The sequence below is a fragment of the Ostrea edulis genome, chromosome 7 (assembly GCF_947568905.1).
Source record: "Ostrea edulis chromosome 7, xbOstEdul1.1, whole genome shotgun sequence".
Classification (NCBI taxonomy): domain Eukaryota; kingdom Metazoa; phylum Mollusca; class Bivalvia; order Ostreida; family Ostreidae; genus Ostrea; species Ostrea edulis.
Genome location: NC_079170.1, coordinates 53,783,885 through 53,797,514, shown reverse-complemented (window position 1 = coordinate 53,797,514; position 13,630 = coordinate 53,783,885). Strand labels below are relative to the sequence as shown.

General features: G+C 35.6%; 1 protein-coding gene across 1 annotated transcript in view; it reads left to right on the top strand.

Moving 5' to 3' along the window:
* Nucleotides 1-4,635: 4,635 nt before the first annotated feature.
* Nucleotides 4,636-13,630, top strand: part of LOC125654855 (NACHT and WD repeat domain-containing protein 2-like) — a 31,684-nt gene continuing 22,689 nt past the window's right edge. The window contains exons 1-10 of the mRNA XM_048884960.2: nt 4,636-4,776; nt 5,053-5,471; nt 7,848-8,050; nt 8,568-8,683; nt 9,514-9,725; nt 9,867-9,995; nt 10,762-10,887; nt 11,474-11,679; nt 12,861-13,003; nt 13,246-13,348. Coding sequence (XP_048740917.2) covers nt 4,724-4,776; nt 5,053-5,471; nt 7,848-8,050; nt 8,568-8,683; nt 9,514-9,725; nt 9,867-9,995; nt 10,762-10,887; nt 11,474-11,679; nt 12,861-13,003; nt 13,246-13,348 — 1,710 coding nt within the window. The 5' untranslated portion in view covers nt 4,636-4,723. The remainder of the gene's footprint in view (nt 4,777-5,052; nt 5,472-7,847; nt 8,051-8,567; nt 8,684-9,513; nt 9,726-9,866; nt 9,996-10,761; nt 10,888-11,473; nt 11,680-12,860; nt 13,004-13,245; nt 13,349-13,630) is intronic.

Sequence of the window (13,630 nt, the reverse complement as noted above, 5' to 3'; positions counted from 1 at the left end):
GGTAAGTTCATACGTGGTCTGTATTGATAAAGATGCATTCTATGCAGCAATAATTGTAATACTAAATAGCTATATGATCATCCTTTCAACAGTTAAAAGCGCACTTCAAACAATTCCCATTTAAGAGATTAACATGACCGAAAATAGAAATGTTGTTATGTATTCTGTAAAAAGCTATCAAAAATGTGATACTAGAGCAGTGAAAAATTGTATTTATTCAAGAGGGGATATTCTTTTGTATTTCTAGACTTAGATAATCCTTTAGAAAACGATAGATCGAAATAAACTTACAGTAAGCGAACATCGGGTGGGATAAAAACGTGTTATCGGCATACGGTAGATGTTATCGGAAACTTCGGTTTTTCAGTATTTATATTATCGGAAATAATGTTTCCATCGTGTTTCAAAATACCTTATACAACATTAACTAGACACTAAATTGGTGTTTTAGTGATAGAAAATTCGTGAAACTCGTGTAGTAAGTGTCCGGAACGAAGTAATAGAGACTTACCATTATAGTATTTGCGTTGTGTTCTCCTCATCTGCTGGGTACTGAGTTGATGGATCTAATGGAAATTAAAAGGGTTTTTCTGGTGGCAATTTGATTGATAATATATTGTTTAACGTCCCTCTCGAGAATGTTTTACTTATATGGAGACGTCACCATTGCAGGTGAAAGGCTGCAAATTTTAGGCCTTTGCTAGGCGCTTACGGTCTTTGAGCAGGGAGGGATCTTTATCGTGCCACACTAGTTGTGACACGGGACCTAGGTTTAAGCGATCTCATCCGAAGGATCGCCCCATTTAGTCGCCTCTTACGACAAGCAGTGGTACTTAGGACCTACTCTAACCCGGATCCCCACGGGCAATTCATATATGTGTGATTAACTGTCAGACAAAATAGTGAGGTAGTACATGTAAGATATGGGGCGTTTTATACAAGGAAGAGGGAGCTTGTACTGATGTCAAGTTGTAAAATGATCGAATAAAAAACTTTTTTTCTCTAAAAATAATTTTTGAAAACATTTTGAAAAAAATCTAATCCCTCATTGAATCCGAATTTTATATTTTTGTTTCAGATACCATGGATGATTTCACGTGCTACTACTGTAGCTTCTCGACATGCCATTTCGAATAATAGTAGGACATTGTACCGATAATCATCCCAATGACGTTATTAATTCAATCGAGATGGATGGACAGGGATAAATACACGCCCCTTTGTCCATCGTGATCAAACCTTAACTTTCTCCATCAGATAAGGACATGTTTTCCGACCATGCATAACATACAATTTGGTGCCAATGCAATTTAGTCTGATAATCATACAGAAAAGGCTTTTTGTCATGCACTTGGCACATTTATTCACTGGCCATTTGTTATTATGCTGTAGGGCTGGTTCTTGCCCGATTGTTTCATATTTGTCTCTTTCGACATATTTCTCATTTTCATTGTATTCTTTGAATTTCGCACCACATATACTTGCACGTACATGAATTCAGATATTCACACTTATTTGAATAGCACTGCAATTGAAACCTGATTATGTTTGTCACCATAAGCAAAGCAGGCGCGTAGCAAGAAAGAAAATGAAATGTACACGAAGCATAGCAAGGGGTCTGAGGGCCGCCATGCGGCCCCCAGTGGGCAAGGGCAAAGCCCTTGTGGAGGTCCAGGGGGAAACTCCTGGGTTTTACCAATGGAATCACCTATTTTTTTTGCATAGAAACAGGGTTTCTTGTCAATTTCAAAACCCAAAACAATTCACAAAATTATTTTCTAAAATATTTTATTATGCCAACTCATCGTGTGTACGTGGACTGACTTTACATTCGTTATATGATTTTCCCCGTTGTTTTCAACAGCATGGTATAAACATACATGGTAAATGTTACTGATGAAAGGTGAAAATAACGAACAGTGATCAATCTAATAACCCCTATAAGCAATACAAAATAGAGAATTGGGCAAACACGGACCCCTGGATATACCAGAGGTGGGATCAGACAAACACGGACCACTGGATATACCAGAGGTGTGATCAGATGTCTAGGAGGAGTAAGCATCCCCTGTCGATCGATCACACCCGTCGTGAGCCCTATATCTTGATCAGCCAAACGGAGTTATCCGTAGTCAAAATCAGTGTGCCAAGAACGAAGAATATCCAAATCCATCACCTACATGTACATACACTGTATGATGTACATTAAAATGATATTCAGCATGATGCTAATGATTTAAAATTGATTGAATGGGTATTATGATGCTGATTAAATCATAACCCAGGATTATATAATGCAGTTATTTTTAGGCACAAATACTTTAACGGCAAAGTATCTCTCTCTTCTCTCTCTCAAATATCTGTACGCAGTTGTGTATTTGCGTATAGGCAGTTACGCGCCTGCAGAGTGTTTTATGTCTCTGTTATAAGATAAAAAGATGCAAAACTCCACGTATTTTTGTATCTGATAGTTATTTTAATCTAACTTTAATGTAATATACATAGAAAATAAGCAAAACCGGGGTTTCCGATAACATTCAAAACAATTAACCGGATTTCCGATAACGAATTAAAATAAAAAATATTGCTTGTAGATTGACAAAACTTGTTTCAACAAGACTGACCATATGTTATATTGTTGACAGTAAGTAATGGTTGATAAATTGCAGAAAATGTCGGGTTGCATTTACTTACAATAAAAATTGTGTCCAAAATGTCAAATAAAATTGGTAAATTCTACTTTTGTAAACTTCCTACTCTTCTACATCAACACTATATAATACATCCGCGCATTGTTCTTGAATTTTAATATTTATGGTTCAACGCAAACCGGTTGTCATGCCCTGAAAGAACGTCAATCACAATGATTTATACAAATAAACTTACCAGTCAGAAACCACTTTCAACCAAATGTCCGATAACAACTGAATAGCCGATAACGCGTTTACCCGTGTGTCCATTTTTGAAATCGGAATGCAGATAAATGTGTGGCAATATTTTTAAAAAAATCATTCTAAATTGGTTTAGATATAATAGTGATTTTAACATAATTTGCAGCGTCTTTGTTTAATTTACATATCCATGCATTGTAATATTTTCCGATAATTGTTTAATCATTTACAACTTAGAATAATCTAAGTTTCATTACATCGATCGACTGATGTTCAATACCAATTAACTAAACAAAAAATCCGGTTATCAACTAACAGGTACATTGCAGATAGCTGATTAAGGTTGCTTATTACGCAAATATTTTATTTAATGTCTCGTTAAAACACCTCTTGTGAGGTATGATTTCATCATTGAAAAAGCGATACAAGCTGTACATTATTTCCATATGATTTTTTGCAGGCATGATGAAAAAGGTATTTCGTTTAATTTGCAAATGAGAGATTCTACAGTCCAAATATTGCTGTGATTTGATGCATGATGTTTTTTTAATAGTAATAAAACATGTCTAAAAGACTCAGATAGACGTTCTAATTTCTTTCAAAAATAAAAAAAAATATTGATGAAAATTTAAGACATTAGTTGTAAATATTTTTAAATCTATGGATAAAATGTTTTTAAAATATTGTCAGTGAGAAAAAGGATATTTCAGAAAAATATATTTTAAAAGAAATTGAAATGAAATTGTCAAAATTTTCAAATTTGAACCAAGACCGATCGGAATTTTAAAAAGCAGTGATAGAGAACATTGTAATCAGAAAACTACATTCCCTCAGTGTAAAATGGTTTACAAATTAAACGAATTTATAAAGAAAACTATGTTTTATTGAAGCGTGCATATAATCAGCAATAATAAGATGATTTTAGTAATTTCTATCAATTTTGATCGAGATCGGTACTTTTTTTTCTCTCATTTGATTCAAATTTAAAGACATAGCGATATATCTAAACTTTGATCATATTAATTTCGTTTTTAAGATATATTTGTCTAATATATCTTTTCTCTAATTGATATATTTGGGGGGGGGGGGGAATTAACAAATATCGTTTTTGATTTTCATAAATATTTGTTTCTTAAAAATTAAAACGTCTATCTGAGTCGTTTAGGCATACATTACAAGATATTCATAAAATGCACCAAATCACTGCAAAATTTAGATTCTACAATCTCTAACTTGCACACAGAACGCCTTTTTTATCATTCCGGAGAAAATACAAAATTATCATATGAAATAATTGAGAGCATTTATTATTTTTACAATGGTGAAATAATGCTTTATACTAGGTACTTAAACGAGCCATTAAATCAGATTTTAGTCTAAACAGCCACCTTAACACCCCCTGTTGATTATCCACACACGCCAGGTACATGTGCAGGTACATGCATCCGCCCTCAACTACATGTAACGCTTGTGTAAACAATAGGGTTCGCACTTTACCGCTCCATTGACAACAGATCTCCGTTGTATTTTTGGCTCCAATGACTAAACATTGCCATTTTAAATTTCGAAATTTCTTTATTTTTAAAAAAGATATTGCCGTCCCTGTCCGAGGACCTTGTATTTCTGTAAACTTTCTTATTTAAAAAGAAAGTCCTTCGCCTCGCTCTATTGACGTCGTTTTGCAGTATCCGGTAATTTAAATTTCCTCTTCGATCAATAACAAATGTAAACAAACAAGATCGTTGCCATTACACATATAACAAGCATGGCGATTCCACGACTTTTTAGATCACTATATAATTTCAGGAGTAAGCACCAATAATTTGTCAACAATGTATCGGGAGTACCTTCAACGGTTCAATGAAAATGTCTCACAAAACTCAAGGTAAGATGACACACTGTGGACAGCTATTGTCAGTGCTATTGGGCAGTGCTAGTAGGCCAACTTCACAATTAGACCCATAGCTGTGCGATGTTTCGCGTAATTTCCTGAAACGCTGTTAAGGGATAAATTACATTGTGTGTTAACTGTTTATTTGCAGGATAAACTCCGATATTTTTTAATCAAGTCTTTTTGTTTATGAATTAAATATCTACTTTTTAAATTCATTTAAAAGCAAACAAAGAATACATAAATATCATATTTTATTATTAATTACAGCAGTGGTGAGTTGTCAGCAACAGTGAAACTAACACAAGGAATTGCAAAGAATGATCAAAATTCAAAGGTTGAAACACGAGTGGAGGTACTACAAACAAATAAAAACGATGCAAACCCGAGCATTACCAAGCCAATTTCAAACCAACAAAGAAACTCGAATGATCCATCAAAAGAAAACAACCAGGTAGAAGAAATTAAAATCCCTGTAACACGGGGCCAGTTGACTCAAGATGTACTTATACGAGGCACTAAATTGGATTCCTTGACAGATTTTAAAGTCACCATATCCCTAACTATGGCAGGCAAAACCAGAAAGAGAAATCATGAGTTGTCCCTCAAAGCATTAGGAGGAGATCTGACTCTTCACTACCCCTCGACTTCCAAAATTGTCCGAATCTTCACTAGCAGTACCTTCACAGGTGATCATCATCATCATCATCACCACCCAGCTTTAATATTCTATTAATAATTCAAGAATCATTTCATTTTTTTTCTTCAAAGCAATAGCGTTAAATACCTTTATGCAGTACATGTACATACAGGCTAGTATATAACCTCACCAATTTATGCAAAGAATGTGACTTCTTTAATTCACGGATCATCGATGGTCGATGTTCATGTCGAGTAATAGCGGTTGAGAAAACATAACCCTCAACATTAACAAAATTGTTGGTCTTGATGTCATATATTCTCTGTAATTAAGGGATCACGAAATTCGCGGATTATCAATTAAAGTTGATTAACAGTAATACTGACGGGGTCAATGTGATCATATATACTACTCAAAATTTGATAAGGATCATAGATATTTTTCTGTTTAAAAAATTAATAACTGCATAACTGGCAATATTGTGTCCAAGTGAAATCAAAAACGTCTTCAACAAACTTGCACGTGCATTTCATGCCATGGGAAATGCGTTTCTCATCACAGTTTATGCTTTTGCGATTTTCACTCGGGCATCGGTGTCTGATTCTTTCTAAAATTTCAAACTCACTTGAGTGTTTACACTAAGTTTAACAACACAATGCCCCCTCAACGTGTAAGGCGTCGCCTGACGACAGAACTGGGCAGATGTATTGGAATGCTTGACGCTGGCTATTCACAACGTGACGTTGCAAATGCACTAAACGTCAGTCAGAACGTTGTAAACAGGGCCTGGAACCGACAGCAAACTTTTGGTACAGCAGCACACCGACATGGGGGTGGTCGTCAGAGGTCGACAACCCAACGCCAAGACCATTTTGTGGCTCTTCAGGCACGACGCCATCCCTTCTGGACAGCAACCAGCCTACGTAACGACATCCTGAACGCTTCGGTGGTGAATGTGTCCACTCAGACGATACGGAATCGGCTTCACAATGCATGTCTCAATTCGAGAAGGGCATGTGTTCGAGTCCCTCTGACTGTTCGACACCGGCGGGAGCGATTGGACTGGGCTGAAGATCATGTCACTTGGACACAGACCGATTGGGTTCAAGTTCTGTTTACCGATGAGTATTGTTTGGACTTTACAGACAGGAGGTACCGAGTGTGGCGACGACAACGTGAACGTTTCCATGATGCCAACATCAGTGAACATGACCGTTATGGTGGTGGTTCCATCATGGTCTGGGGTGGAATCAGCAGGGATGGAAGAACAGATCTTCATGTCCTGGAGAGAGGAACAATGACGGGGGTGCGGTACCGGGATGAGATCCTCAATGTTTACGTCAGACCCTACGCTGGTGCTGTTGGCCCTGAGTTCATCCTGATCGATGATAACGCCCGTCCTCATCGCGCCATGGTGGTGGAACAGTACCTTCAGCAGGAGACAATTGTCCGTATGGACTGGCCAGCACGCTCGCCGGACTTGAACCCGATTGTGCATGTATGGAACATGCTGCAGGTTGCCCTTTCACGCCGTAGAACACAACCCACGACTTTTGGCAGAGCTCGGAAACGCCCTCGTGGAAGAGTGGAACAACCTTCCAATTGGAAACATCCGGGTGCTTATTGACAGCATGGCTCGACGTTGTCAAGCCGTCATTGATGCAAGGGGAGGCCATACCCGGTATTGACACTTCATCGACTAAGTGTAATGATGGACTATCCCCAAAAACTGTGTAATTCTTTTTCTGGTTTGGTGTTAACTTTTTGTAATGAAATGCCTTTTGGTGTTGTTATCAGATTTCAAGCATTCCGTATTGATAAAAGTTCATGCCGTTCATGAATTTTCATTCATAACCTGAGTAAACACGTTTCTGAGTCAAATTTATGTCTTTTGTTATGTTAGTGGTAAATTACACACATATAACCTAGTGATCCTTATCAAATTTTGAGTAGTATATATACCCAAGAACATACATACACTTCACTATATAACTTGGGTCAATAATGTTACTATTGAAAGAAGACTTTTCATTTTGATATTATGTTACTGTTTCCGATTTCCAATCTGAATGCCGATTAAGACGTGGGTTTTACAGTGGACATTAAAAAGTTGAAATTTAATCGGTATAAAGCATTATAGGAATAAATGAAAGTTCCACATCAAGTTCAAATCCATATAAAGATTCTTCCGGGGGGAGGATAATAATGAACTGATTTCGTGCTTTGTATTAATCTTGTCATGAAGTATAAGATGACATTTACACCATGCTACGGTTTTTGTACGATGGATTTTAAAACGAGATATCATTTTGGATGTGTTTTTTTAAGAAAAAAAATTCATTATGATCAGTCTTATCTCGATTTACTACAGATGCTATCTACAAATAGTTCAGTTCTTTTACGTTTTATTATGAACACTGTATAGATACTAAATTCGAGAGGAACGCCTGGATGGAGAAGGCATACCCTCGCCTCAAACAGTACTGCCGGTCTCGAGGATACGAGTTCCAGGTTGTGGACATGCGTTGGGGGGTTAGGGACGAAGCTACAGACGATCACAGGGGGACTGAGCTTTGTCTAAGAGAATTGCAGTTGTGCCAGAAACTATCCACTGGACCCAACTTTGTAGTAAGTTAATCATTAGGCTTTCTGTTCCTTCCTAGATTCACATTTACAGAGGCATGGACATTGATATCGTCAGTTAGTACCCCTATATTGATAGCGCGCTTAAACCATGCAACGCGACTGCAGTGAGGTAAGCACATCTAATATGTTGGTATTGCTTGTTAAGGCCGTTCTTGGCACACTGATTTTGCCTACGGGTAATTCCGTTTACCTCATCATGATATAGGGCTCACGGCGGGTGTGAACGGTCGACAGGGGATGCTTACTCCTGCTAGGCACTTTATCCCACCTTTGGTATATCGAGGGGTTTGTGTTCTTCATTTTGTATTACTTATAGGAGTTATGAGATTGATCACTGTTCGTTATCTTCGCATTTCATTCGTATGGTTAATCTAGACAAGAAGGGAAGTAAATGACTGCTGGTCCTAACAGTGAAGTTATACCAGCATCAATAGTATTTTCTGTTGTATAATTGTCACATTGATGAACTTATTTTTGCATTAAAATTACTTTTTTATAGTCGTTATTGTCACACAAATACGGCTACACTTCCTTACCAAGAGAAATTGATATAGAAGAATACGAGGCAATTTACAACGGAACAGAAAGCGAAGAAGATAAAGGACTTTTACAAAAGTAAGACGGCATAAAATAAATTAAATTTAAATATCTAAGAGCAACATTAACTAGATTTTCAAATATAAATTGTGGTGTACATACATGTATCAATCAAAATAGAAATGCTCATTTATTTGTGTTAACAAAATAAATTTGAATCATCTCCTAAGTGTACCAGATCTATATGTTAGAAATGGATGGATTTGAACTTATTCTCTATGATCGTATAGAATTGTTCACACATGGTGTATGCATTTATGCATTGCTAAGATATTTTTATGTCCAATATTCAGGCTTATACGAAGGTTGTCAAAACATGTTTGTTATATGCGCAATGATCATCTTGACTTGAACCATCTTTGTGGGTTCAAGAGTAGTTAATTCTATGAGAATTGTTAGTATATATGGCGTCAAAATGTAAAATTAATGTCAGTGTGCTCCATATATCGATCCTCTGTAATTATTAAAACCAAACAAGCACATGTAAATACATGATATATTACACATATAGAGCTACTGATCATGGTACACATCAGAATACGCCTTTCAAACCTTCCGAGACTTTACTTCATCTACAGCGCACGGGATATACCTTTAATTCTAGAACATTCTTTTAAGATGGTATAGTTAATTCTAGAACATTCTTTTTAGATGGTATAGTTAATTCTAGAACATTCTTTTTAGATGGTACAGTTAATTCTAGAACATTCTTTTTAGATGGTACAGTTAATTCTAGAACATTCTTTGTAGATGGTATAGTTAATTCTAGAACATTCTTTTTAGATGGTACAGTTAATTCTAGAACATTTTTTTAGATGGTATAGTTAATTCTAGAACATTCTTTTTAGATGGTACAGGAGAGATGACAATTCCATACCCCCCATGTATGTCCTTCAAACGATTAGCAAATTACTACCAGACTACCTGGCACATGACCAAGAGAAAAAGAAATCCGCAAAAAGCCAGTGGTGGAGCGAAAGTGAGGCTCTGCAGAAAACCCTAACTGAAACATCCCAGAGAGTGTTAGGGGAGCAAGAGGCCATGAAATACGTGATATCAAGTAAAATATGCATAAATTATTGTACTTGTAGATATAAATTTAACTTTCTATATATGGCCACTGGATATGTATATGATTTTTAATTAGAAAATCAAATATAGTGAAGAACTGGATAATTAAACTTGTCAATTTTTTAAACAGTAACACACCTAGAGGTCTTGAAAGGGATTTTGGAGTGTAAAGACCCAGAAAACCAATGTTTGTGGTTTAAACGCACCATTAAGGACATCGAAAACGTGGAGCCCAGTTGGCAGTTGTCCAGATTCATGGGTTAGTAACTGTAATATTTCAATGGATTCTGATATCGTATATCCGGGGTTTTTTCCACGTCATGGTGTTTTTTTTTTGCGAATCAGAACCTAAAACAGTATATTACATTTACGCGAATCAAATGTTCACTATTTCCAAGTCACAGAGAAAATATAATTCACGATTAGTTAAACTTATAAAGGAATTGAAAAAAGAAGCCAGCACGTATAACACTTAATTTCTAATGAAAAAATTCAGTCAATGAAACGATTTACACAATAGTTACAAAACCAACCGAACACAAAATTTTCACCATACTCTTACCTGTATACTATATAACTCTATTACAAAAATAAAACTTTGTATCAAATTTACGCGGATTTATTTTCCGCGATTCGGAAATCGTCGCGAACAAAGCGGAAATTGGATGCACGCAGGAAAAACCTGGTATACGATAATTCACTGAACTGTAGTGATGTACTGAACTTTGATAATACATAAATTTTAGTCCATCAACTCCAATACGCAGCACGTATGAAAGTGTATGCCAATCTATACAGTAAGCACGCCAAAAATATATGATAAACTCACAGCTACTGATGGAATGGATATATATTTAATGAATTAATAAAGAAATGTAGAGAACACTGCGAATTCTCGTATATTTTTCAATTCGTGTCAGCTTATAACACACAGATAGTTTTATTCTATAAACATATTGTGATTTAGCATGTCTTGAAAATATTTCCTTGATAAAGCATTGTCTAACTTAATACCTTGATTCCAGAGTGCTTGGGTCCTGAAGAGAAATGGCAAAATACTCGTAAACTATTAAAACACCTAAAGCAAAACATGGAGAACGTTTTGCCTATGAATAATGTTCACGAATATACGATCCCGTGGTCTGAGAAAGGTTTGTATGTAAACCTCTTACAGTAATACAGGTATTTATACACATACTAATTATATTGGGTACAAATATTATCCCTCAGTGTATACCAATGCAGCGATCATATTTTCTATTGTTGTCAGGCCTTACACACGATTAAAATACTTAATGAATATGATTTACATTATATAAAATTATAAGTTTCATATTATCACATTGATAAACACAATCGGGTGGTTTTTATTATAGCCACCTCCATCTGCGGTCTTACAAACGTAATTTTATGATAGATAGGACGCATAACACGCATGTGACCTTTATATAATGATATTTCTTGTCAAAAATGAAACATGACCACAATTCCGTCAATATTAAAATGTCAGTGCATTTGTGATAAACGCTCCACAGTTTTCTTTTTTCTCTTGGATGTTGAATAAAGCGATAAAATTGATGTTGGATGACAGCCGTCACAGCACCCACTAGTATTTTGACTACTTGACACGATGTATTTGAATCTCTCACTATCTATCTTTTGTTTAATCCTAAGTGCTGTAATTTTGACATTGGAAAATATAGTTTAATAACACATTCTTTTATATTTTACCTAAAGGAATAGATCCCTCTTTACCAGACCATTATCTGTATCTGCAAGAAATGAATGACAATTTCGAACAGCTTATGATTTCCAAGATTGACCAGGCTATTGTCAAAAGAGAGCTAGATGATGATGAAGATCCGCTGTTTGAAGAATGTCTACAGCACCTCGAGTTCTGTAAAAGAAAATGTCAGGCATTTGGACGCGAAGACGAATTACAGGTTGGAAAACTTTATACATGTGCTTAGATGTTTTGTTTATATAAACACATCCCAGAACAAGATCATACTCAATTACAAAAAGGAATATTACCTTTTTAAACATAAAATCAAATCCAAACTGATGTGCTAATTTTATTAACTTTGTTGTGGGCTGCATTTTTACTGATTGTCTTGACCTAATGTACTCACATATTTTCAAATGATTTTGTTATAATTCACATTTTCTAATAGTGCAAACTTATATTCCACCTATTAGAAGTGAATTGCCTTTGACCCTCCATGGGTCAACTTCCTTAACTTCTGAAAAATAAATCATACGATTTTAGTTATTTTACACTAGATAACAAACAGTGATCAATCTCATAACTCCCACAAGGAATACAAAAAACTGTTGGACAAACACGGAATTCTGGACATACCAGAGGTAGGATCAGGTGACTAGTAAAAGTAAGCATCCCCTGTCGACCGGTCATACCCGCCACGAGCCCTATGTCTTGATCATGTAAAAGGAGTAATTCGTAGTCAAAATCAATGTGCCAAGAACAGCCTAACAATTAGTATAAAACACGTCAGACAGCATTTAACCCAATGATAGGTTATATGGACAAACTAGATCATTAAAACGACCGTAGATTTTGCGAAATGTTGACTTTAAACGAGACTGTAACATCAACTTGATTGCCAGTAGCCCTGTCTCGATTTAAAAACTGATCATACGCAGAACAAGCTCTTGCGTATCGAATCAGTTGAGATATATAAACACCATATGTATTTCTTGTTGGAGTTATGAGATCGATCACTGTTATCTTCACCTTTCATGTAGGTGATAATGAAATATTGCTACATGAATATGGGAAGTTGACGATCGAGAATCTTGAAATATTTACAAAAGTAGAATATATCAGTCAAGTAGTAGTGGTGTAACATCTGTTTATATGTATACAGATATGCATGTATTACAGTTACTGAAATCACACGTCATTTGAGTTTTTAATAAAACGATACATAGAATGTTTCTATTGTTTGGTTTCGTTTGAAGTTGTTCTACTCTATAAATGCACAAAAAGATAAATTGCAAATTCTTAATAACTTCCAAGTTCTTCTCCTAAATTATTCCTTAAAAAGACCGTAAGTATTACGTTGTATGTGTTCTCTATTGTACATGTATACCTATGTTCTAGAAAATAAAAAACTACGTACAAGGAGCAAGTAAATATCCATATGTTGTGCATGCATCTTCTGGTGCCGGAAAAACAACAATCATGGCCATGGCCGCTTCACAGGCAAAGTCATGGTTGACAGACAGTGCATCTATAGTGATAAAGTAAGTTTTATACTTTGTTGGAATACAATGCATTTATCTTTGTTGGTGTCTGGTAGTATATGTATATGACTATTTAAATTACAAATTACAAATGCCCTTACTTGACCTCGCGAGAGATAATTTGCCTGCTTTCTCGGATCTGTGGGTGCATAATGTACCTAATATAGTTTTTATCACTTTGATTCTTGTTTGAAAATATGATTTCAAATGAATTTAAATACATTTGTTTACACTAAATACAGGTTTATTGGTACAACATCCGAGAGTACAGACATTATCCCATTTCTTCAAAATCTAACACAGCAGATGAAACGCGTCAAAGGGGAATACGCTTATAAGGCTGAGGTACTAGCATTTTTAAAATCAACAATTTTATTGTCCATCTGCCGGAAACTCCATCTTTGGCAGAAAACAACTTTAAAGTTTTACTACTTTAAACAAAGAATGATAGAGCTTTGATATTATGTAGATGTAATTCGTTTTGACAATGCCTTTTGAAAGCTGATACAATATGATGGCTTTGTAATCTCGACATCAAACTTTGAACCTACTTCTCACGAGATTAACATGTGTTGGAACCTTTGATCCCTCATTGTAAAGATTGACGTTTAGTCAAGCAAACTGTTT